At 38.6% G+C, this 26,843-nt stretch overlaps 1 protein-coding gene across 5 annotated transcripts in view; it reads left to right on the forward strand.

Annotated features, from left to right (window-relative positions):
• The first annotated feature begins 282 nt into the window (after positions 1-282).
• cita (citron rho-interacting serine/threonine kinase a) overlaps positions 283-26,843 on the forward strand; it is a 139,165-nt gene continuing 112,604 nt past the window's right edge. For all 5 annotated transcript variants that reach the window (XM_082171199.1, XM_082171200.1, XM_082171202.1 and 2 more), the window contains exons 1-6: positions 283-421; positions 1,616-1,716; positions 2,782-2,923; positions 4,280-4,455; positions 6,728-6,826; positions 21,678-21,820. In XM_082171199.1, coding sequence (XP_082027325.1) covers positions 1,618-1,716; positions 2,782-2,923; positions 4,280-4,455; positions 6,728-6,826; positions 21,678-21,820 — 659 coding nt within the window. In that variant the 5' untranslated portion in view covers positions 283-421; positions 1,616-1,617. The remainder of the gene's footprint in view (positions 422-1,615; positions 1,717-2,781; positions 2,924-4,279; positions 4,456-6,727; positions 6,827-21,677; positions 21,821-26,843) is intronic.

Consider the following 26,843-nt stretch of genomic DNA (forward strand, 5'->3'; position numbering starts at 1 on the left):
CATTTATGGGAGTTATTTATATAAGGTTTATATTTATCATCAATGTACTTTTGACCTTTTTTGTTGCAAAAATTAGCTATCTATTGATTCCCAGTTGAACCTTGAGCTTTTGTAACTAGCAATTATATTATAATTAACATTTATGTTGTATATACGTCACAATGTATGTATTTATTCCCCAATAATAACAACAACAAAACTATATTTGTCGCGGAGAGTGATGATTGTGGGCGGAGCTTAGGCGAACCTCGTGACGTATATTGAGTGCGTCGGCCAATGAATTGTCGCGCTGAACGCGCAAAATTTGAAATTCTCCAGGAAACGTTGAAGGTTCAGTCAGTCAGAGTCAGTCAGCGATGCTCGTCTAAAGTTTACAGATTAATCTATTTTATTAGTTCAGATATTCTCACATGAACATTTGGTGAGCATATTTCTCATTTTCTGTCGAACTGGGCTCGATGTGTCTGTTAAAAACGAACGTTATGAAATGACGAAAGTGTCAAACTGAAATATTGTTGCGCGATGTCAAAATAATGTCAAATTTCGTTATGAATGATTTCAGAAGCGATGTCATTTTATTCTCATAATCTGTTTGTTTAATGACACGGGTAGTTTGCTGTCATGTTTGATGTATGAGAGTATCAGTTCGTCGGTTTTGATGTTTATTATCCTGAAAATGATTAGATACTAAGTTGTTGAACACGGTCACAGATTATTATTTTATTAATATTCAGTATAAATATTCCTCTCGTGTCCAAAATACATTTTTAAAAATACAAATGTTCCGTTTAGCTTCTTAGTTAGTAATAAAAGCGCATTAACTACATGTATAGTTTTACATAACGTTACAAGACTTAGAATTGAGAAAGAAGGATTGTTTAAAATCTGTCAACTATAAGTGTTGATCTGCTTTGTGTTTATAATTAAGCTTTTAGTTTAATTCAAGCCTTATTTTTATATTGATAATTCCATTGTTATGTGTTTTTGAGCTGTTCTCATCACTAATAGGGTTTACATGTGTCTCAGATCCTAGTGAACTATGTATACTTGGACAGCATTTCTGTGCTAGCTAGGCAGCAATACAATAGCAACTCTATTTATATAGCACTATTAAAACAACACAAGTTGACGAATGTGCTTTACAATGAAAAAAGAAGAGGAAAAAAAGCATCATATAGGCAAGACTGATTAAAAGCTATGATAACTAGGATTGGGACACAGCAAATAATGTAATTGGACATCATCATTAGCAGGTTGTATTGACCTTATTCACAGCAGCGCCATCTTTGATTTTTAATGGGAATGAAAGCGAGGCTGGGAGGGACAGACGTGCATCTGTCAATGGGCTGTACTGTTATTTAATGTGTTTTTGGATTCTTCTGCTCATGAAACACTGGAAAAATATCTTTCCAAGAAATTTCAGTTGACAAAAAACTCCTGACAATATAAGCTGTGGAAAATTGTAAGTAATCTAGGAGCTTTACACCGCTTTTTACATTGGATGCCACTGGAAACACGGCAAGTCTATCCCTCACAGCCTCGCTTTCACACCCGTCAGGGCGCTGCTCTGAATAAGGTCTGTTGATTGAGTGTGTTGATGATGTTTGTCCTGCAGTGATGCTGAAGTTTAAGTATGGAGGTCAAGGCAGTGTTCGAGACCTGGCCACCAGCGACTCCATCACCATCCGCTGCGCTCGACTCAATCAGCTTCTCCAGGTGAGAGTCATGTGCGATCAATTAAGGGTATGATAATTACATAAATAATATATAAATCATACAAAATTATTATTCTAAATAAGCATTGGTAAAAGCCAGATGATTTTGCCTGTGTGTAGTGACCTTTAATGTGGAGTAGAAACAGGTGGAGTGACTTTATCGCATCACACATGTGACACTTTGCTCACAGCTGATTGGTCCAAGTTTGGTTTGCAACCTCTTACCTGGAACATCACCTGACCCGGACCAGGTTAGCCGTGGAGCGTTGGTTACTATGGCGATGAACACTGCTAAAAGCCAAACCACTTTCATGGTGCTTAAAAACCAGCAGGGTTCCCACGGCTCCTTGAAAGTTTGTGAATCTGAAAAAAAAATGTCAAGGCCCTGGAAAGTTGTTGAAAACACACACACACACACACACACACACACACACACACACACACACACACACACACACACACACACACACACACACACACACACACACACACACACACACACACACACACACACAGGTCCTTTAAAAGTGCTTGAATCTATTTTGTGCAAGAAGTTTTCTGGATAAAACTCCATATGATTCCCTCCGCTCCGCTAATGTGTTATTTCTCCAACACTGCGTGGCCTATACGCACTAGCTCGCCTGATTTACGTTAGTTACGCGCAGTTACGCGTTACGTTCAGTGTTTCCCGCGTGAGGTACTGTGTGTGTTTCCCTGACGTTCACACACGCACGAAACTACTGCGATGGAACCTCAGCGTTTGTTGTTGGACACAATAAGTGTGTCCCCACATTAAGTCCTTGAGTTTGAGGGTATTGGACCTGGAAAGTCCTTAAAAGGTCCTTGAATTTGAAGTGAACCGAGGTGTGGGAACTAAACTGAAACACACTTGGCTAGCCCCCTAAACCAGCGTCATGGTATAGACCCCTGTTCTTACTAGATGTTTGGTGTGTCTGTAACTGCATTTAAAGATGTGATTATTGCATTTCTGTAAAACATAGTCTGATAGATTTGTGTTGAAACCATCTCCGTGTGTGTGTGTGTGTGTGTGTGTGTGTTTGTCCAGGGGAAGTGCAGTGTGTCGGGCTCCACAGGAGTGAGCGGCGTGACCAGAGAAGGACTGATCGATGCTTTGCTTCTGCTCTATCACGAGTGCGCCACTCCAGAGCTCATGAAGATCGAACATGTGGCCAACTTTGTCAATAAATGTAAGTGTTTGTTTCATATAAGAAAGTCATACAAGTTTGGACCAAGTAAATGATGACAATCTTTATTTTTACCTTTAAATACAGAGCAAAACTTCACTGTTCACTGCAGACATTACTAGTAATACAATGATACTGGAATTCTGACTGATAATCTGATTCAATTAATAATTATTAATTAATTAATTACTTTAATAGATGATGAACAGATTATTTCCTACTTCGTTAAAAAAAACAAAAAATATATTAAAGGGGTGGTTGAATATGATTTCACTTTTCTAACTGTAGTTAGTGTGTAATGTTGCTGTTTGAGCATAAACAACATCTGCAAAGTTACGGTTGCTCAAAGTTCAAAGCAAAGGGAGATATTTGTATATTTTATTTGAAAGAAATTGCTTTTTAAGGACTACGACAAATGGCTGGTAGAGACTACACGAGCTTCCACCCGGGTTAGTGACATCACTAACCCTAAAATGTACATAAACCCCGCCCCTGGAACACGATTTATAGATTATCAAGACAGAATATGCTAATCAATGACTAGAAGATAAGCTAAGATACACATAAGCTACATAACTACACCAACTAACCATTCAGAAAGGTTGTCTACTCTACATGTCACTTCTTCTTGAGTCTCTCCATCATTGTCTGACTTCGGTTTGAACAAAAAAGGCTAAAAGTTTTTTAAATGTTCAGTGTGTGTGTGTGTGTGAGGTAAAAGGACACAAGCTCTTGAAGCTCCGCCCCCTCCGCCGGGAGCAGCAGCTCATTTGCATTTAAAGGAACAGACACAAAAATGGTGTGTTTTTGCTCACCCTCAAAAAGTGACAATTTTAACATGCTATATAAAAATATCTGTGGGGTATTTTGAGCTAAAACTTCACACACACACTCTGGGGACATCAGAGACTTATTTTACATCTTGTGAAAAGGGCATTACACCACCCCTTTAAAGTAAATGCATGTGAAGTTACATTTAATAAAGATGGTTGTTCTCTTTTAGGGAACAAACTATTTTTTATGCACATTGCTACTGACTTCAAGAAATCATAGTGTAAAATCTAACGCTATCCTGATATGCTAGTGCTAGATGATGGAAACAATTAATAATTTGCTTTATTTAATTGCAAATGTGAAATGTCCAAAGTGCATTTGTACCATTTAATCCCACATGTAAGCCATTTATATATTTCTCTCCCACACTCATGAGATGAGAGCACTAAACTCACAATAATTCAACATGACATTAAATGTCAAAGATGAAACCCTTTCCTCCAGTTTCATCATTACTTGTGTGTCATGAAATCAGTCAAGCCTTGTTTTTGTAGTATTGTGATGGTGTTGGTTTGTGTGTCTCAGATTGTGAAGTGGTGGCTGAAGTTCAGGAACTGCTCCCTGGTAAGAGGGATTTTGAGGTGAGGGGGATTGTGGGAAGAGGACACTTCTCTGAGGTGCAGGTGGTGAAGGAGAGAGCGACGGGAGACGTGTACGCCATGAAGATCATGGACAAAACCAGCCTGCGTTCTCAGGACAAGGTGAGTTACGGTGAAGTACTTGGAGAAAGCTTTGAGTTTGCATGTTAATATTGTGACCCTGGATCACAAAACTTGATCCAAAAAAAAGAATTCTTTCACTCCCAAGTTTGCAGTGGCTTCATAAATTAACTAAAAACATAAAGCAAAGAAAGCACACCTTATGCAAATCTTTGTTTTTCATTTACTAGAACTAGTTTAAGAACCTTGCTGTATTTTTGTGTAATTAATTAAGAGAAAGTACACCGCCATCTTACTCCGACGAAAGTGACTTGAACGCATCAGCCGTCGTAAACAAGATTTCCCACCTCGTAAGTACGAACTTCCTAGGAGGGCTTGAACGCACCATAAACCAGCGCTACAGGAACTCTCCGTGACGGTAGTGTTCGCTGATTGGCCGAACGAACGCACCATTTTTAAAAAAGCCTGTGTATTATAGCCTATATATTTAAATTACTCCACAAACTAACTCTATGAACATGATATATTTAAATATGTTCTGATTTGCTGTGTTTTCAGTGTGTGGACAGACAATTTACTTGTCCTTAACAGGGGAAACAAGTTGTGACAAGTAAAGTCTAGTAAAGTGTAAGATCTAGTTTACTTGCATCTAAGCACTAAACAAAAAACGTACCTTAAAGGAACACTCCACCATTTTTTGAAATAGGGCTTATTCACCTTCTTTCCTACATTTAGATAGGTGGGCAAATGCATTTTTGTCTCAGTGCATGCATTGTTTTAGTTTGACAGGGTTGGCGCTAGCTTAGCTTAGCATAATGAATGGAATCCTTTGTTGCCAGCTAGCATGTCCTGAGTAAAAGTAAAAAAAAACAAAAAAAACCCCACCTAATTACTTCTTGTGGCCTGCGTATTCACAACAAGTACAAATAGCGATGCAGATTAACACTAGGCGATTTCCTATGCAGATTTTGACTTGGGACTATATTAGGGGGAAGCACAGGCGAAGCAGAGATATCACGCCCAAGTAGCAGTGCTTCGCCTGTGCTTCCCCCTAATATAGTCCTTAATATATAAGTCAATATCTGCCTAGGAAATCGCCTAGTGTTAATCTGCATCGCTATTTGTACTTGTTGTGAATACGCAGGCCACAAGAAGTAATTAGGTGGGGTTTTTTATTTTATTTTATTTTTTACTTTTATTCAGGACATGCTAACTGGCAACAAAGGATTCCATTCATTATGCTAAGCTCACGCCAACCCTGTCAAACTAAAACAATGCATGCACTGAGACAAAAATGCATTTGCCCACCTATCTAAATGTGGGAAAGAAGGTGAATAAGCCCTATTTCAAAAAACGGTGGAGTGTTCCTTTAATATCTTGCACAAACTGTATATTAAGGAGAGAGACACCTGGTGAATAGGGTAAAACAACAACTAATAAATATCACCATACTTCACCAGCTGATTGATTACATTAATAATTGGCAAAAAAAATTGTACTACAAGTTTTCAGAATGTTATGTTTAAATATGCAAATGAGGCGCTATCTAATTAAATATGCACTAATTTGCATACATTTCTAGAACAAAAATCTGAACATTGGATGAAGTCAGGTTCAAAATTCTTGTTTCTTTTTTTGGATATATTAGAGTCAAAGGTTTTTACGGAGGGGATTTTGGGATATCTATTATTTATCACTCCACAAATCAGAAAATACCGTCAACAGCCAAAAATAAATACATTTTCGCCATTTTGTATAAAATCAGGAAAGTTATATATGAACAAACCCCTCTGTAAAAACCTTCAGAGTATAGATAATAAAACTGTAAAGTGAATGAAAGTTTTGCTGAAGTGGAGATTTCTGGCTCAATGTAGGAGGAAAAACTCATGTTGAGAAAACGGCCTTTAAAATCTACAGACGCAAATAGATAGTGCTCTAAAATATACAGTTAAAAGTGTATTTTGGATTTTTTCTGTCCACAAAAAAATGAAAAGCAATTAAATCCAATTATTTCAATAGGATTTCATACAAATGGGAATTTCGCATCAGGGTGAGAGAATTCCCCAGCAAAGCTTCACTCTTATTTTAGTCCTTGTGGTGTTTGTGTGCAACAGGATTCCATGAATGAACTGCGTTTACTATCATCACTGTGTCCTTGAGCAAGAAATCTATCCTTCTGTTACTCCAGGACTATTAGCACTGTAATAAATGCATAAAAGCGTCAACAAAATGGCAGACTGAGTTAATCGTATGATATCTGTTGCATGTATCTCAGGATCTAATAAAACTCAGTTCTTCTTCTTGTCTGGTGTAGCCGTTCTTTGAGGAGGAGAGAACAATCCTGGCCTTGAACTCCAGTCCCTGGATCCCTCAACTTCAGCACGCCTTCCAGGACCAGGACCACGTCTGTCTGGTGAGTGATGGGATCCTAGTTTAAGGATCTAAGCTCATGGTCTAAAGCAGGGTGCAATTGACCCTTCACAGGAAGCACTTAGGGCGTCCGAATCCACTTTTGCTAGTTTTCCACCATATCTTTATGTACACAATAATAATCTTTTACATTGTAATCCTTTTATTTTTAATATTTGGCATGTTTGTGTGCAATAAGCAGAGTGTGTGTGTGTGTGTGTGTGTGTGTGTGTGTTATAATAAGCTGAGTGTGTGTGTGTGTGTGTGTGTGTGTGTGTAATAGGCTAAGTGTAATAATGTGTAAGTGTAATATTTGTAATAAGTGTAATAATTGTGTAATAAGCAGAGAGTGTGTGTGTGTGTGTGTGTGTGTGTGTGTAATAAGCAGAGTGTACATGTGTTGTGGACCCGCCTATAGGCACACATTACTAACGTGCTTTTAAAAAAAATTAAAAAAAATTGCGCCATTGACTTTAGACCAGGTTTTTGTTGGTCAATGGCTCAGTGTATTTCAGTTCCTCAAAATAGCAACTCTCCAACAATGCGCCAGAACACACACCTGGTTCTCAGACCAGCAGCCCATAGACACTCAAATGGGACCCAAATGAATTTGCTATTTAAACAACGTGGCGCAGGACGTGAAAATGATAACTGCGTCAGGCTGAAACTAGCAAAACACACTTGCGTCGCGCTTCTATGATAGAGCCCATGATCTCACATGTCTGTCTGGTATAATCATGTGATCTGATTCGACTAAAGGCCCATTCACACCAAGAATGATAATAACTATATGATAATAACTATATGATAATAACTATACTAGCATCCACTCCACATCAACACACAGTACTGTTCTGTTTATTATAAGCACATGTGGTTATGGTAAGGGGCGGGACATTTCCCAAACACACTCGAAGCGCTCGACCAATCACAACACACTGCTCCAGCTGACCAATCAGAGCACAGTGTGCTTTTCAGAAGGAGGGGCTTCATAGAGACAGGAACTAAACAGAGCGACAGACTGGAAAGAGAGGAGCCGCAACAATGCAGAATATGAGGAGAATAATCAACATTCAAGCAGGAAAACCTGTTCTAGTAGAGCCTGAGACAACATCAAGGCATAAAAAGAGGCATAATGCATGATGGGCTGCGTTATTGCACTAAAACTCCTTTGCCTCAACGGTGGGGCATTAATACACGCTTTGTCTGTCTTTCTAATGGATGTTTGTGATCATAGCAGGGGATGATACAGCGAGGGTTGAGTGTTCCTGTCCTGTATAAACCGTGTCTGAGTCTTTCATCTGTAGAAAGCTTCAGATTGACCTGAAGATGAGGACATGATGTTTACTTTGCAGTTTAGATTCCGAGTTATAGAGGATTTTTCCTGGAAAGATGTGCGAGTTACAACATAGATATCACATCATACAGCGCTGATGTGGAAACCAGGAGCGAACAAGATATTTCAGGCTTTTCATTCCACAAATCACCAACATTCACCATGGATTTAATGTAGTAACGCTAACTGACACCATGCTAAATCAATTTTACATTATTCATTTTAGGGTTCGAATGGCCTTTAGAGAGTGACTTATCAAGTGCTTCACACTTTTTCCATCACTTCAAAGCTGTTTAAATTAGGGCTGGGTATTGACACAAATTTCACAATTCGATTCGATTCAATATGGATTATTTTGGACATCAGGGACAATACATGGCAAATTTTCTCAAGGAAAACAAATGTCTTCACTAATGCTGTAAACTATGGGAGTCATTGGTAGTCTATAGGCTTCATTAGCCCACTATAATATTGAAGATAAAAATTAACTGATTTGTATACAAACACTTAAAATACTTTTATTTATTTTTATAATAATAAAGTTATATGAAATATAAACATTTAAATGGTGGCTGTCATAAAAACCTGCCAGATTTATTCAAACGAATATTACAAATTATAATGAATATGTAATATGGTGCATATATTTAGCAGAATGCTCCTCTAGAGTTAATTTGTCTAGCTGACTGACGAGTTTATGGTCACTGGATATGGTTTTTCTGAGGTAAATGTGACGTTACATGTCATTGTTTACAAGCTGTTTTACTGACGTCTTTCCACGGTTGAAACACTGATTGGGCGACTCCATGTCACATGATACGGACTTCGATAAGTTGTACTCTATCTTTAACACACTTTCAGAAGCTCATTCATGTTTATCTCACGCTGTAACTGGTATTATTAAGGCGGAAGAGAAGATCATGTGCTTCTCTAGAGCTGAGCCAGAGCGATCTCACGCCACAGCGCCAAAACATTATTTATGTTTTTGAATTTCGTAAGAAAATGGACGTAATTTGAAATCTGAGACTTTGTTTCATATCAATAGTAACAAAGCACAAAGATTATTGCGATTTATTGGATGGGATGCATGCAGCGCTACAATGTTACATTCATTCATCAACTGAAAACAGGATGACTAATCGATTCTTGGGATTTAAGAATCGATATCGGTTCGTAAAAATGAGAATCGATTAAAATCGAGAAATCATTTTTTTTTTTTACCCAGCCCTAATTTAAATGTTATTTTTAATGTGATGACTAAAAACATTATTTGTTCATCCTTCAAAGATTGTCCTCATTTGTAAAACGGAAAGTCTCAAGATGAGTGGCAAACAAACACTTTTATTTAAAAAATAAAAAGACATGAAATTACTACTATAACCTGTAGATGGCGGCAGAGGAGCACTTATTGGCTTATTAGCTATAGCCACTCTTTTTTCACACATTTTGCTTTTAAATTTATATAGACATCATAGAATCAGTATTATTAAATATAATTAGTATTATTAATATTAGATATTTCGATAATTTCGATATATTGTGCAGCCCTACACAAAATACAGTAGAATAAATGCATGTTCCTCATGTCAGCAACTTAAACAAGCCTCAGATTTACACACCAAGCTTTTAGCACTTCATTTCAACATTTCCAAATCACCAACTCTCTTTGAAAAATCAGTCTGCAAAATCACTATGAGTGTGAACGGCCATTTAGACGTTGATCGAGAAGGACATGAAATATGAAATGACACTAATGCTCTCAAAATCGTTCATTCAAATCTATTTCGTGGAAAGACAGTCTCACATTTCCTCTAAAGAGAACATTGCTCTCATCTCAGTGAAGTCTCATTCATTTACATGTCTTGTGCTTCTGCTTAAGACCAGCAGAGCGAACCCTCCGCATCCAATCCCACAATCCTTTACTGCGGGAAGACACTTGCATTCGCAATTAGCCAAAGAGCCTTTGATGTTACTAACGGTGTATATCTGACCAAAATATATCCGTAACGAAGAGGGGATCTGCATTTTCTTGGTGACCCTTCAGGAGTGTAAGAATCCAGCTTTTGTTGTTCAGAGAAAATATGCTGGTTTAAGCCCTTGAAGCCTTCAAACATATTGTCTCTGTGTGTTGGCATGAGGCTGAGCTTAATAAACACCTGATTAAAACATTAGAGAAGTCTGGGAAATCCTGCGAATTCAATTATTAATGAAACTCTCAACTTTTACTCAACTTTGAGGAAAAGTTCTTCCCTGAAATAATCATCATTTACTGTCGTTCCAAACCTGTACGAACACAAAAGAAGATATTTAAGTCTCAGTGTTTTTTTTTTTAATCCATACAATGAAAGTCAATGGGGTCCAATGTGGTGTTCTTCAGAATATCTTCTTTTGTGTCCCACAGAAAGAGGAGTTTCCTTCAAATGTCTGATTATTGTTATTATTCAGTGAGCTACTGTACATATGCAGATATTTAAACTAACTTTAAAAAAGCCTACGGTATTATATTAAATGCTCAAATTTCTAAGGCCTTGTTAAACCAGTTGCACATAATCTACTCGGCCTACTTCTGTCGTCTGATTTAATAGTTTATAATTTTATAATTACTATAATTGCACAAACGTCCACCTTCAGCTCGTCTTTTTGCTGTGAAATCTTCACTGATTTTTATCAAATAAACTTAATAACTTCAATATTGTTACTGGATTGAAGCAGCTGAAGTTTTATTTGATTATCCAGACAAAAATCACGAGTATCAAATATTATGATCAGGGTTTTGAGGAAGGTTTATTTGTTCATTATATGTTTTAAAACTACAGAGCTTTGATCATAAAACTAAGCATTATAACAAGACGTTATTGGCAGATATAGAGTGAAGACTGATATTAATATGAATTTCATGTCAGAATCTGCTGTTCTGTAAAAATGAAAGATCTCATTGATTTACATGACAAGCATCAGAATTTCAACTTTTTGTCCATATAAATATCAGCATCTGCAACAAATTGCATATTTTTGCTTAGTTTGGGCCTCTGAATAAAATTTTGCGGTTTTTCCTTCATATTCTCATTATTTCACATTATATTATGAGCCATAAAAGCCTGATGGATCAATAATTACAAAAACAAAACAAAAAAACACATGCAATACAACTTTGTTTAAAGGTTTAATAAATTATTCAATAAAAAAAAAAGGGATATTCTAACTTTTTTATATAGGTCTGCATTTTTATACATACTTTTAAAAATAAATTACAATTATCTCACCGAACTGTTTGCTCACTCAATGTATTTGTGTTTTTATAAGGTAATTTGTTGCAGTAGTCAGTAATAAAACAAGAATGAATAAACGCATTAGAAGCATAAATAAAAACTAGAATAAAGATACAAATTAAACAATGCTGTATATTTTCTCAGATAGGTCTAGCAGTAATATCCAAGTACAAATACCAATATAACACCAAATAATCCAATATAAACTGCATAGTCATAACTCGGGATGCACATATGAACATTTAGGCCAATACTGATAATTCTTTATATTTTGAAAGCTGATAACCGATATATCGGCCGATGAATCTAAATCCACATTTATATACGAGTTTTGAGAGCCTGATTACAAAAACAAAAGTCTCACCAGTAAAATCCACGTCTCAAACACACGATTATAATGTTCTCATGATAATGTTATGTAGCTGATATGACAGGCTTGCGCTGCACATGTTGCACTGAACTGTGTTTTCCTTTTTTGAAGTGATTTCAATCATATTTCAAGCAATTCATAATCATCATGTTGAACAGTCGCATCTGAAGTGTCTCAGCTGAAGGACATAATACATTATTTATCAGCTTTAATATATCAGACACATCATCTTATCGGGCCGATAACGATAACATTAAATATGAACATATATTGGCCGATACCGGGGGTGGGGGGGGGGGTTGTGTGTTTGTGTGTGTGTGTGTGTGTTTGATAGCATTGCACTGGCGCACAGACAGAGAGTGATTGCCGCCCCACGCAGGATCTGTGGGGATCGGGGGAGGTTTTCCAGATTCTCATGAGGGCAAATGCAGGAATCACAAAGTGACTAAAGAGACGATTTTCTATTTCTGCCTCCTCCTTCGTTCCCAACGCCTCCGGCAAAAGAAGGGGGAAAAAAAAAGAAGAGTAATCTGTCTTTACCCGAGCGATGTGCTGAAAAGACCCTCGCTAGCTTGTTGCTAGGAAACGTGGGCTAGAATCCCTCGCTTTCCGCTTGTGTCCCGCCGGCTTTGCTTTCCATTCATGCTTTCACGTGTGTGTGTGTGTGTGTGTGTGTGTTAGCCCCACGGACAGAGGCGTGAGGAGCCGGTTGGGCTTCAGTAACGGTGTGGAGGGTCGTTTCTGTCTGATGAAGAATGCAAACGAGGGACTGATGATGATGATGATGAGTGTGTGTTTGATGGAAAGGAGTTTGTGTTGTACAAGCCGCTTGATGTGTGTATGACTTCAGCGTGATCAGCGGTGTGTTAGATTGTTATAAGATATGACATTTAATAAAAAGAGATTCCAACAAATCATACATCATTTTGAAAGTTTTTATTTATTTATAGAAAATAACTCATTTTTGAAAATGTGCTCATTGTGCGGGTCACATTTGTAGAGTCACCGAACTTGTGTCCTCCTGTCTTCGTAGGTTTGTACTCCAGATACCAAGGACACAAGACTGAACTTTGAGTACTTTGTATTGAGAAACGCCTTGTTTTGGGTTGATGGCAAGGCAAGGCAAGGCAAGTTTATTTATATAGCACATTTCATACACAATGGCAATTCAAAGTGCTTTACATAGAAGAAATTAAAATAATAAAAAGAAATAAGAATAATTAAAACAGTTTAGAAAAATAAAAAATAAAATACAGTACAAACAGTCGGACGAACATTGGCACAGTGCTCATTCAGTAAATGCATAGCTAAACAGAAGTGTTTTGAGTCTGGATTTGAATGTGACCACTGTAGGAGCACATCTGATCTCTTCTGGAAGCTGGTTCCAGCTGCGGCTGGCATAATAGCTAAAAGCGGACTCGCCATGCTTAGAGTGAACCCTTGGTATTTCTAGCTGATATGATCCTAATGATCTGAGTGATCTGTTGGGTTTATATTCAGTGAGCATATCTGCAATGTATTGAGGTCCTAGGCCATTGAATGATTTATATACCAGTAATAATACTTTAAAATCAATCCTAAGTTTAACTGGGAGCCAGTGTAAAGACCTGAGGACTGGTGTGATATGTTCATATTTTCTGGTTCTGCTCAGAATCCTGGCGGCAGCGTTCTGTATGAGCTGCAACTGTCTTATGGTCTTTTTGGGAAGGCCAGTGAGGAGTCCATTACAATAATCCACCCTGCTGGTGATGAAAGCATGCACAAGTTTCTCTAAGTCTTGTCTGGAAATAAAGCATCTAATTCTTGCAATATTTTTCAGATGATAGTATGCTGATTTAGTTATTGCTTTGACATGACTACTGAAACTAAGCTCTGACTCTAGTGTCACACCAAGATTCCTGACTTGATTTTTGGTTGTTTGACCCCTAGAGTGAAGGTATGCGTTCACCTTGAGAACTTCATCTTTGTTTCCAAACGCAATGACTTCAGTTTTGTCTTTGTTTAACTGAAGAAAGTTTTGACACATCCAACTGTTGACTTCATCAATGCATCGGCACAGGGAGTCAATGGGGCTGTAATCGTTGGGCGATAGGGCTAAGTAGAGCTGTGTGTCGTCTGCATAGCTGTGGTAAGCAATTTGGTTATTTCTCATTATTTGGCTCATTGGGAGCATATACAGGTTAAACAGGAGTGGCGCAAGAATTGAGCCTTGAGGGACTCCGCATGTCATGGATGTCCACTCAGACTTATGGTCTCCTATACTCACATAATAACCTCTCCCATCTAAGTATGACCTGAACCATTTTAGGACTATCCCAGAAAGCCCCACCCAGTTTTCCAGCCTGTCCAGAAGTATGTTGTGATCGACAGTGTCAAATGCAGCACTGAGGTCAAGTAGTACCAACACTGATAATTTGCCTGAGTCAGTATTTAAGCGAATATCGTTTATTATCTTTATGAGCGCTGTCTCTGTGCTGTGGTGCGGTCGGAAACCAGATTGAAAATTGTCAAAGTATCCATTCGAGCTTAAGAATTTGTTCAGCTGATTGAAGACAACTTTTTCAATGATCTTACCTATGAAAGGAAGATTTGAGATCGGTCTATAGTTGCTTAATATGGTCTTATCCAGATTGCTCTTTTTCAGGAGGGGCTTGACAACTGCAGTTTTTAGGGAGTTTGGAAAACTCCCAGAGAGAAGTGAAGCATTTACCACTTCTAGAAGATCTGCTTCTAAACTGTTTAACACACTTTTGAAAAACGATGTGGGAAGTGTGTCAAGAGCGCAGGTTGATGTTTTAAGGTGCTGTACGGTTTCTTCCAAAATTTTGCCATCAATTTCTTTGAAATCAGACATAGTAACTACTTTCTCAGGTGGTCTGATCTGTCTGACCCCAGTGCAACTCAAGGATGTGCTGATCACCTTTCTGATATTATTGATTTTCTCAGAGAAGAAAGAAGCAAACTCACTGCACTTGCTGTTTGAGAGCATTTCACTAGGAATCTGGCTTGGGGGGTTTGTCAGTCTCTCTACAGTAGCAAAAAGAGTGCGTGTGTTGTTTAAATTACTGTTTATAATATTTGAGAAGAAAGTCTGTCTAGCTTTGCCTAGTTCCATATTGAAAGCATGAAGGCTGTCTTTGTAGATGTTATAATGGACTACAAGTTTTGTCTTCCGCCACATGCGCTCTGCTTTTCTGCATTGTCTTTTCATATTTTGCACTGCTGTTGAGTTTCTCCAAGGTGCTTTTTGTCTGCCACTCTTCTTCCTGACTTTCACAGGAGCAATATCATCAATTACACCTTTAACTTTTGAGTTAAAAGAATCAAGGAGAAAATCAACAGAGTCTGCAGATATGCTTGGTGTTAAAGATATAGCCTTCATAAATAGGACACTAGTGTTCTCATTTAAGCATCTCTTCTTGACAGACACAGATCTAGCTTCAGTGGCAGGAGAGATCAATATATCAAAGAAAATACAGAAATGATCAGAGAGTGCTACATCCTTAATAACAATCGATGAAATGTTTAGACCCTTACTGATAAGTAAATCTAGAGTGTGTCCATGATTGTGTGTGGGTCCATGTACATGCTGAGTCAGATCAAAAGTTTTTAAAACAGTTTTGATTTCTTTGGCCATATTGTTTTCTGCATTATCTATATGGATGTTAAAATCTCCAGCAATGGCAAAACAGTCAAACTCTGAGGTAATTGTTGATAACAGTTCTGTAAAGTCCTCAGCAAAGGCTGGAGAGTATTTTGGAGGCCTGTAAATAATGAAAAGTAAAATGCGTGGAGCACCTTTTAACACAATACCCAGATATTCGAAAGACAAGTAATTCCCAAATGATATTTGCTTACATTGATAGATATCTTTAAAAAGAGCAGCTAGACCCCCACCTCTCTTAACAGCTCTGCAGACACTCATAAAAGTAAAGTTAGGAGGGGATGTTTCATTGAGGATTGTTGCACTGCAGCTGTCTTCTAGCCAGGTCTCATTTAGAAGCATAAAATCCAGGTTGTTTGTGGTTATTAAGTCGTTGACTAGAAGTGATTTATTTTTAAGTGAGCGAATGTTTAAAAGAGCTAACTTAACAGACTTACTTTTCCCCACAGCAATATTAGTTTGACGTGTAATAGGCACCAGATTAGTTGGGTTTGCTGTACGGCTATTGAAGGCCTTAGACTTTCTATCATGTAATAGCACAGCAATAGAGAAAGATACAGGCACACTGGGTTCCCGCTTGTTTTGTAAACATTTGAGAAAGTTACTGTTATCAAAACGGGGACCCGACACATATCACTGAGAGCTGGTATCAGTTGTTTTTGGTTCACCTCGAGCAGAAGGAGGAGGGTGTGGGCCCTGGCGTTGTGGCAGAGGCCGAAGAGCTCTCACAGGAGGAGGGGGAGGGCGAGCTGGGCCTGCAGGCTTTGGTGGTAGTGGTGCCTGTCTTTTTTTAGTTGGTATCTGGGGGCTTGCAGCAAAAGAGTGGGATAGTCTGGTTCCAGCATGCACCAGTTCTTCCATTTTCTGTGAGAAGCACAGTAATGGCGTTGCAGGGGAGAGGGAGAAAGTGTCTGGTGAAAGGGGCTGTTGCTCTGGTGTTATAGGAGGCTGTAATATGCTGTCCTGGCTTCCCTGGCTGTTTTCCAGGAAGTCGTCCTTGGGTGCTGAATCTTCAAGCAGTTCTGATATGGCTGTCTGTGGTGAGCTCTGTGTGCAGGGCTCAGCTGAGATTGTGTCCGTGAGCAGAGGTTGTTGTGGCGGAGTGGTGTTATCATGTCCATTTTGCTGCTGAAGTGAAGTCCCGTGGTCATTCATACTGTGTCCAGGTGTGTGTGTGCCGTTCAGATTGAGTGGATTGGCACACACTGCAGAAGGATGATTTAGGGAGAAGTAGATATTGTCCTTTAACACTCTTGAACCAAGTTTGTTTGGGTGATGGCCATCCCGATGAAACAGTTGTCGTTGACTCCAGAAAAGATTGAAATTGTCAATGAAGTTCACTGCTTTTATATTGCAGGTTTTTTGCAGCCATGTATTTAGCCCAAGCAACCGTGAAAACCTGTTTGTTCCTCTTGCTGGTAGTGGTCCACTGATGAATGTTTGAACTTTCAGTCTTTTAAGTGTTTCAAAAAGTTTATTGAAATCCTTCTTAAGGAGTTCTGACTGCTCTTTATGAATATCATTCTTCCCCACATGTATGATGAGTCGATTAGCAGTCTTATGTTTCATCAGAATGTTCTGAAGTTCCCTGTTTATATCAGAAGTTGTTGCTTGTGGAAGGCAGCATGTAGTTGTATCCCTGCTGCTAATGTTTCTGATTATGGAGTCCCCCACTATCAGAGTCCTGGGCTCGGCTGTGCTCTGAGCTGAGTGCCGCTGTCTGCTCGACCTTGAGCGCCAGTTAGCATCAGTGTTAGCTACTGGCCTATTCAGTCTGTGTTCGATCACATTCATCACATTTGTGGATTCCTCATTTACATTCATTAGTACTTCAAATCTGTTCTCAAGATGTATAGGCAGTGGTAGCAGACCAGTGTTTGTAATCCTTGTCAGAGCTGTATCTGGGGTAGAGGATGCTACTGCGGTAATATGTGATGCTCGTGACAATCTGATGTCTCGAGTGCCTTTGGGTTTAGCTCCCTGTTTGTGCCATCGATTAGTAAGTCGATCGGCTTGTTTCTCTACCTGTCGAGGAGCACTAGTTTCATGGGACTCACCGGTATGCTGAGGGTGTCCATGACGAAGCTCTGTTGTGTGCTCCGTCTGGTTTGGTGGTCCCGTAAGTAACTTTGTTTCTAGAACTGCAATCCTTTGTAAAAGTCTGTGGCAGTTAGTGCAGCAAGTAGATTCCAGAAGAGGCATTTTCTCTTATCCTTGTAGGCAGTTGTGTTTTCCTTTCCCGGTATGTAAGCTGGTCGGGTAAAAGAATTCTCAGTTTTTGTAGTAATCCAAACTTTGTCGTATGAGCACTGTGCTGATTTGCTGAAGTTAAAATGAGGTGATAAAAGGAAATAAAATAAAGGAAATAAAATATAGAAAAAATAGGAGATAAAATGTAAAAGCGATAGAGCAAAACGCAGGTAAGCAAGAGCAGTAAGCAAGAGCGTCCGAACAGTAGCTGAGCAGGAAGTTGAAGTAGCTGATGCATCGTTTCATTAATCACGATGCATAGTAGGCTTGCTACGATAGCCGGTGCATTCTCACTCTAGAGAGCATTTGATTGGACGGTATTTGTTTCTGAGTTAAAGATGATGTCGTCGTTTTGTGTTCCTTCTCTGGCAAAATAAATATTGAAAATAAATGTGTATATCTATTTTTTTATATTTTCGAAAAGAAAGACTGTAATCTATATTATTGATGTATTACTGTGAAAAAATATGTATTCATTTATACATCTTTTTTACTAAAATATTTTAGTTCAGTTAGAGAGCAGACAATTACAATTAAAAACTTAACGTGTCTGCTTACTAAATCGTGAGCCGAACGAGTCGCAACACAGATCAGCAGCAGGAGTCAGATTTCATTAATCACGAGAACGAGGAGCTGTCTGACAAGATGGAGGAATATCTGGTGTCAAAGCAAAATGTTAAAGCGCCCATTTAAGCGAATTTGTCATTGGACTGTAGTGTTGTTGTGTTTTTAATTAAGAATAATAGGCTAATGAACTCACCATTCAGGCAATTCACCCCCGAATTTGAAAGCGAAACTAAAATGCGCACGTCCATTCATAGCGGGATTAATTGAAAACGGTCGCTCTGGGGCCGGTTTCACAACGATAGACTTTGACTATGGCTTAGATATAGTAAGTAGATAGTCAGACTTCAGATAGACATCTAAATCAGACCGTTGCACAAAGCACTTAAGACTCTGACTATCTTAAGTAGGACTAGACTGCAATGCATTCTGGGTAAAATAAGACACTTTTCAAAACAAAAAACATGGCGGATCGAGTAAGCACGTTCAGCCGCTCAGTGCAGTTTACCCCAGCGGAACATATGTGTTTGTTGGAGGAGTATAACAGTTACAAGGACATTTTACTTGGGAAATTTAGCGGAGAATGTAGTAACAAGAAGAAATGTTTAAATTATGAGCCATTTTCCCTTTTCTTTTGGCTGTTTGTAATGTAACTGTTTGTTACTTCTGGTTGCCACGGTAACAGAGTCTTAGACCTAAGTTAGCCTGGGGGTAAATTAGCCTGGGGGTAAGGTGTCTGGGGTTAAGTTAGCCTGGGGGTAAGGTAGCCTGGGGGTAAGGTAGCCTGGGGGTAAGGTAGCCTGGGGGTAAGGTGTCTGGGGGGTAAGTTAGCCTGGGGGGAAGGTGTCTGGGGGTAAGTTAGCCTGGGGGTAAGGTGTCTGGGGGTAAGGTAGCCTGGGGGTAAGGGGTCTGGGGGTAAGTTAGCCTGGGGGTAAGGTGTCTGGGGGTAAGTTTGCCTGGTGGTAAGGTGTCTGGGGGTAAGTTAGCCTGGGGGTAAGGTGTCTGAGGGTAAGTTAGCCTGGGGGTAAGGTGTCTGAGGGTAAGTTAGCCTGGGGGGAAGGTGTCTAATGTTTTTGGTCTAAATTAAGTCATTCTTTATTTTTGTTAAACAGTCTATCTTGCATTAGACTAGTCTATGAGCACATTTTAGACTAGTCTAACACTATAGACCGGTCTAAAATAGCTTTGTGAAACCGGCCCCTGCTCCGCACCAGATGAATACCCGTGCTGACGTACGCAGTTTGGTTTCACTTTCAAATTAGCGATTAAAAATCAAATGGAAAACATCCTCTCCGTCACATCCCTAGTGCATAATTATCTCTTCTTCTTCTTTCCTGTTGTGGCGGTTAGCAAACAGCGTTGTATTACCAGCGCGCACCCACTGTCCCACATGACGTCTTGTCCATCATTACCAGTTTCGCCACCTATTGAAGTTCATTCAGAGTTACTGTAACTCATTAACCCAGGAGTGTCAGCGCTTGAGATGAAACACGAGGCAATTATCACTGTGCGTCACTTCCAATCAAGCTGTAATTTTGCCAAATTACACTGTTATATAACTTCATGTGTGTGTGTTGGATGCACAAATTCCAGATGTGTAATTAGTCTTAGCGAGACGAAGGAATCAGCCGTTTTACCACAAAGATGCTTCAGATGTCTATTCCACCAGAGAATGGGATTAAACGCAACATAATTTGAGATTTGTGCAAATGTTAATTCAGATAAATGACGCTCGTAAACACTTCTCACATGCTTCACGTGGCCGAGTCCCGTGTAATCTTTAGGGAATTTTGGGACATAATTGTAATGATTATGATCACTTTCATGCTCTATTCCAGTAAAATCACTCCGGATATTTTGCATTAATTCTAAAAATGAGTTTTTGATGAATTGGTCAAACGAGACTCTCGCCGATGCTCAATTAGAGACGCGGCGCTGCTGTAAATCACTGAATAATCACAGTACATATTTAACAGTTTACATTTGCGTATATTCATTCCTGTGCTGGAGAGATCTCTGTTTGAGTGCTGATGTTTATGTCCTGTATAGAATAATTAACTTCAGCCTGTGGTGTGGTTTCAGGCTGACGATCCTCTGCTATAAATAACCATGCAGTCGTTCATTGGCTTTCACTTCTCTTTGTTCAGTCAGATCTGTGCTTTTCCTTGGGTTTATACGAACACACTCTCTCCAGATGCAGTTTAGGCTAACTAGCTAATTGTCTAATTAGATTGATAATGGTGTAACCACAAGCTTTTATTGAGAGACGAGTGGCTGCTAATTAAACCCATGTGATTCGATCAGACGTCTGTGTCGTTTTTTTGGTCGATAATGTGCAATAATAGATTCACTTACAGGTGATTATTATGTAATATCACGTTGTGAGATCTGATGCTTTGAGTTTTGTGCTTATTTTAAACATGTGGTCATATAAATATGATACACTTTGATTGTCATTGCATTAGATAAAATGTCAAAGCAAGAGTCATTTATCAAGAAAGATTGTAAACTTCACAAATAAATCATTATGGAAGTTTGTACAGTTTTAAAAAACCCTAATTGATTAAATTAAATTGAGCAAAAATGATGAAGAGAAAAGATTTTGTAGAATTTGTTTTAGAGCTGCACAATTTTTCAAAGCTCTATTGTAATAATGATAATTATAGTAGTAATAATGATATTTAAAATGCAATTTTTAAAATAAGATTTTTTTAAAGCGCTATAATAATAATAATTATAATAATTATAATAATATAGTAGTAATAATGATTTTTTTTAGCTCTATATAATAATAATAATTTTAGTAGTAGTTATAGCAATAATAATATTTAAAATGGAAATTATTTTAAAGCCTTATATACTAATTATTAATAATATAATGTGATTTTTTTTAGCTCTATATAATAATAATAATAATAATATTAGTAGCAGTAATCGCAATAGTAATATTTAAAATGCAAATTATTTTAAAGCCTTCTAATTATTAATAATATTTAAAATGTTTTTTTAGAAGCTCTTTATAGTAATAATAATAATATTTCAAATGAGAATGATTTTAAAGCTCTATATAATGGTGATAATAATAATAATAATAATAATAATAGTATTAAACTAAATAAAAATGAAATACTAAACACTGAATTAAGAACACAGTGATTGTCTTCATATTTATTTAATTAAATCCGCAGCCTTTGCTATTTAATGATCGCTTTATGTAGATTAATCATGCAGCCCTAATTTGTTTGATATTTTCTTATCTAATGCAATGATATTCACACATTAAGTGCGTCTTAAGCAGCTTTTGTGAGCTTCTTCAAATGAAATAAATAAATGAATCTGGTCAGTTTTGTGTTTTTCCTCTTGCGACTCTTCACCTGTGTGTGTGTGTGTGTGTGTGAGCAGGTGATGGAGTATCTGCCCGGCGGTGACCTCATGGCTCTGATGAACAGATATGAAGATCAGATAGACGAGTCTATGGCTCAGTTTTACCTGGCCGAGCTCGTACAGGCCCTTCACTCGGTGCATCAGATGGGATACGTTCACAGGTACACCAAACACTTCACATCCATGAACACGATTGGCTACTTGCTATTGCCTAGTCACTGATAGGTGGTATTTATTAGGGGGAGGGGCATTCTCACTCCAGAGAGCATTTGATATTATTAATAATTTATGTATACTTTTTTTGAATCTTTTATATATTTATTTTTATACATACACATATTGTACATACTTATGCTAATTTATTAAAAATGTATGTATAATTTTGTATCTTACACACACACACACACACAAAGACGCGTTTGGAGCTCTATCGATTTGATTTATAATTCTTGATTTTTCTCTTTAAACTCACTTACAACGAACATTTTCTACTTTTCCTCTCTGAGAAGCACTAACGTTACTGCTCAAACCTCATAGTTACAACGCGGACTGTTGAGCAGACGCGTCTCAAGCCTTTAGTGATCCAACATCGGATACTCTTATAGGTTACTCCTGTGGATCACGGCTGAACGCGTCTTCTCCACACTCACTTACAAACAAACTTTTTTTCGCCTATCGTGCGTCTACTCTACACCCGTACCACTAAAAAGACGGATTATATCCAAGACTTCAGTAATAAATTAGTATTAATATTGATAGCATCACTGGTAGCGTCGTTGCTAACTTACTGTCCATCTGTTAAAATGGCGAATATATCAGATGTAAGTAGTCTACCGTTTGGTGCAGGTGAGGACACATTTGAGCTGCACGCACTGCAGTCTGAGCTGGAAGCTGTTGAGAAACAGATCCACAACCTTTTATTGAGACAAGCCGAGCTGAGAGACCGGTGTTTGGCTCTTGAAACATCACGCGCCGATGCACACAAATCAGTGTTTAACGTTACTAACCCGCTGACTCCGACCTCGTCTACTCCGTGCGTTCCTCAGCATCGGTCGAAATCAGCCATGGTCTCGTTCACTCCGGCTCCAACACGCCACCACGAAGCCTGGGTGGTTCCGCAGCGGAAGACGCGAGTCAGGTCTAGACCAAGACTCTCTCCGACCCTCCCGGTTTTCGAATTTTTCCACACAAAGCCGCTTCTCCCCTATTCGCGAAACAGAACGCGATGCTGTGATCATCGGCGATTCCATCGTTTGGCACGTACACGTTACGTTAGGTAAAAGTAAGGTGCAAAGTCACTGCTTTCCTGGTGCTCGTGTTTCTGATATCGCTGCTCGCGTTCTCGAGATCCTGAACGGTGACGAGCGCGTCGGAACTGTGGTCCTGCACGCGGGAGTGAACGACATCAGGCTGCTCCAGACGGAGGTTCTGAAGAAAGACTTCAGGAATCTGATCGATACGGTACGCAGCACATCGCCTGAAACAACGATCATTGTGTCAGGACCGCTTCCCACGTACCGATTAGGGCATGAAAAGTTCAGCAGATTATTTGCGCTAAATGAATGGTTAATGTCATGGTGCAATGAGCAGAAACTGCTCTTTGTAAATAATTGGAATCTATTTTGGGAGCGTCCTAGGCTTTTCCGTGCTGATGGCTTACACCCAAGCAGATTCGGAGCAGATCTTCTGTCGGATAACATCTCCAAAATGTTAAATACCGTTTGACTAGTAACCAAAAGTCCAAATCATAGTCTCTGCTGCACCAATTTAACTGATATAAATACTAGTGTAGAACATTGCATAGAAACCGTGTCTATTCCTCGTTTAGTGAGATCAAATAATAAATCTACTGCAGGATCTAGGAAAAATCTAATTGTTATTAAAACAGAAAATGTTGCTATTAGTAAACAAAAACAATTTCTAAAGCTAGGTCTTCTAAACATTAGATCACTCACACCTAAGGCAGTTATTGTAAATGTAATAGTCACAGATAATAGCTTCGATGTACTTTGCCTTACTGAAACCTGGCTTAAACCAAATGATTATTTCGGTCTAAATGAGTCTACTCCATCTGGATACTGTTATAAGCATGAGCCCTGTCTGATTGGTCGTGGCGGCGGTGTTGCAACAATCTATAGAGATATTCTCAATGTTACTTAGAAAACGGGTTATAAGTTTATTTCATTTGAAGTACTTGTACTAAATGTTACGCTCTTAGATGTTAGAAAAACATCCCTATTATCTCTAGCCTTGGCTACCGTATATAGACCGCCAGGGCCTTACGCTGATTTCCTTAAAGAGTTTGCAGATTTTCTCTCAGACCTATGAGTCAATGTCGATAAAGCATTAATTGTTGGAGATTTTAACATACACGTAGATAATCCAAATGATGCGTTAAGGGCTGCGTTTACAGATTTATTAAATTCATTTGGGGTCAAGCAAAACGTCACCGGACCAACACATCGTCTTAATCATACACTCGATTTAATTATATCACATGGAACCGATCCAACCGATATAGATATCATTCCACAAAGTGATGATGTCACTGATCATTACATGGTAACTTGTATATTACGTACTGCTGTAATATGTCATGCGGCGTCGCGTTATCAACCAGGCAGAACAATCCTTCCATCCACCATAGATAATTTCTCAAATTGCTTATCTAATCTGTCTCAGCTGCCGCCTGAACCCAAACAAACAGATGAACTAGAAGAACTAACTAGCACTATGAGCTCCATTCTCTCTAGAACATTGGATGTGGTTGCACCCATTAAATTAAAAAAGGTCAGAGAGAAAAATAAAGCACCATGGTATAACAATACTACGCATGTTTTAAAGAGAGAAACCCGTATTTTAGAGCGTAAATGGAAACAAACTAATTTTAGAGTCTTTAGAATCGCGTGGAAAGACAGTATGTCACGTTATAAAAAGGCCCTAAAAGCGGCCAGGGCTGAGCACCTCCGCAAACTAATAGAAAACAACCAAAACAATCCAAGGTTTTTATTTAACACCGTGGCTAGACTAACAAATAAACAGACGTCACCCGAACAAAATATACCGTTACAGTTCAGTAGTAATGATTTCATGAACTTCTTCACTGAGAAAATAGAAAGCCTCAGAACCACAATTGTAAACGTTCAATCTTCAATCGCGCCTTATAATTCAGCCTCAATTATCACCCCGAAAGAACAATTACAGTGCTTTACAACTATAGAACAAAAAGAGTTAAAGGAGAACTTGGTAACTTTTTTAACTTAATAAAACTGTCTAGAAATCATTTGGATGGTTAAACAACCTGTTCTGGTGATATTGGTGACTTTCCCCGCTCCCCCCAGCGTTCCCAGGCGGAAAAACAACCTTGCAACTTGCAACACTACCGTCCCGGCAAGTTAGAAATTGGAAGTCTCGTGAGAAGCGAGAACTAGAACGAGAACGAGCGCGAAACACAAATTGCTTTACGGCAATTCGACATAAACACACACACATGTATGATGTATTACCAGATTACCCACCTCGGTAGACATAGCTCCACACGATACAGTTGGCTTGCTCCGATCAAAACAAACGCACATGAGCAGCGGTAGAGAGGGGGAGGAGGCCGCCGCAAGTGAGTTTTTTACGACTGTTTTGTGAAATATACGCCCCCCCACAGCTGTAGGGGGAGCTCGTGGGGAAAACATGCGACAACAAAAGGGAAAATCAGCGAAGAAGTGACTAGAGTTCGCTAGAGTTACCGAGTTCTCCTTTAAATAAACTTATCACTTCATCTAAAACAACAACATGTTTATTAGATCCTATACCAACTAAACTATTGAAAGAAGTGTTACCTGTAGTGGAAGAGCCTCTCCTCAATATTATTAACTCGTCTTTATCTTTAGGTCATGTTCCAAGAACATTTAAACTGGCAGTTATAAAACCACTCATTAAGAAACCACAATTAGATCATAATAACCTAGCAAATTATAGACCCATTTCAAATCTTCCATTTATGTCTAAAATATTAGAAAAAGTGGTGTCCGCTCAACTGGGCTCTTTCTTGCAACAAAATGATATCTATGAAAAGTTTCAGTCTGGATTCAGACCGCATCATAGCACTGAAACTGCGCTCGTTAAAATCACGAATGATTTACTTTTAGCTTCTGACCAAGGCTGTATCTCAATACTAGTTTTACTTGATCTTAGTGCTGCGTTCGATACTATAGATCATACATTACTCTTAGATCGACTACAAAATTATACTGGTGTTCAAGGACAAGCACTAAGCTGGTTCAAATCATACCTATCTGACCGCTACCATTTTGTCTATTTAAATGGAGAAAAATCGATCATAACTCCAGTAAACTATGGAGTGCCTCAGGGATCTGTATTAGGCCCTCTGTTATTTTCAATATATATGATGCCACTTGGAAATATAATAAGGAAACATGGAATTAGTTTCCATTGTTATGCTGATGACACTCAAATATATATTTCATCACGGCCGGATGAAAACGCTAAATTTTCCAAATTGATAGAGTGTGTTAAAGATATAAAAGATTGGATGACGCGTAATTTTCTTTTATTAAATCCAGACAAGACAGAGGTAATACTTATCGGTTCAAAAAACCGCCCACAAAACCTCGCACAATACAACTTTAACATCATAGGATGTCCTGTTACTTTATCCTCTACAGTAAAAGACCTGGGTGTTATACTCGATTGCAACCTGTCTTTTGAAAATCATATTTCATATGTTACAAAAACAGCCTTTTTCTACCTTAGAAACATTGCTAAGCTACGTAATATGCTATCAGTTTCTGATTTAGAAAAGTTAGTTCATGCATTCATGACCTCGAGACTGGATTACTGTAATGCTTTATTAGCTGGTTGTCCTGCATCCTCAATAAACAAGCTACAGTTAGTCCAAAATGCCGCCACTAGAGTTCTTACTAGATCAAGAAAATATGATCATATAACACTGATTTTATCATCACTGCATTGGTTACCTATAAAGTTCTGTATTAATTATAAGGTATTGCTACTGACTTATAAAGCCCTAAACGGCTTAGCTCCAGTCTATTTAACGGATCTTTTATCACCCTATAATCCATCGCGCTCTTTAAGATCACTAAATTCAAGGCTTTTGGTCATACCTAGGATATCCAGAACCACCAAAGGAGGGAGAACATTTTCACATTT

Source organism: Leuciscus leuciscus, assembly GCF_965113295.1.
Source record: "Leuciscus leuciscus genome assembly, chromosome: 5".
Taxonomy (NCBI): domain Eukaryota; kingdom Metazoa; phylum Chordata; class Actinopteri; order Cypriniformes; family Leuciscidae; genus Leuciscus; species Leuciscus leuciscus.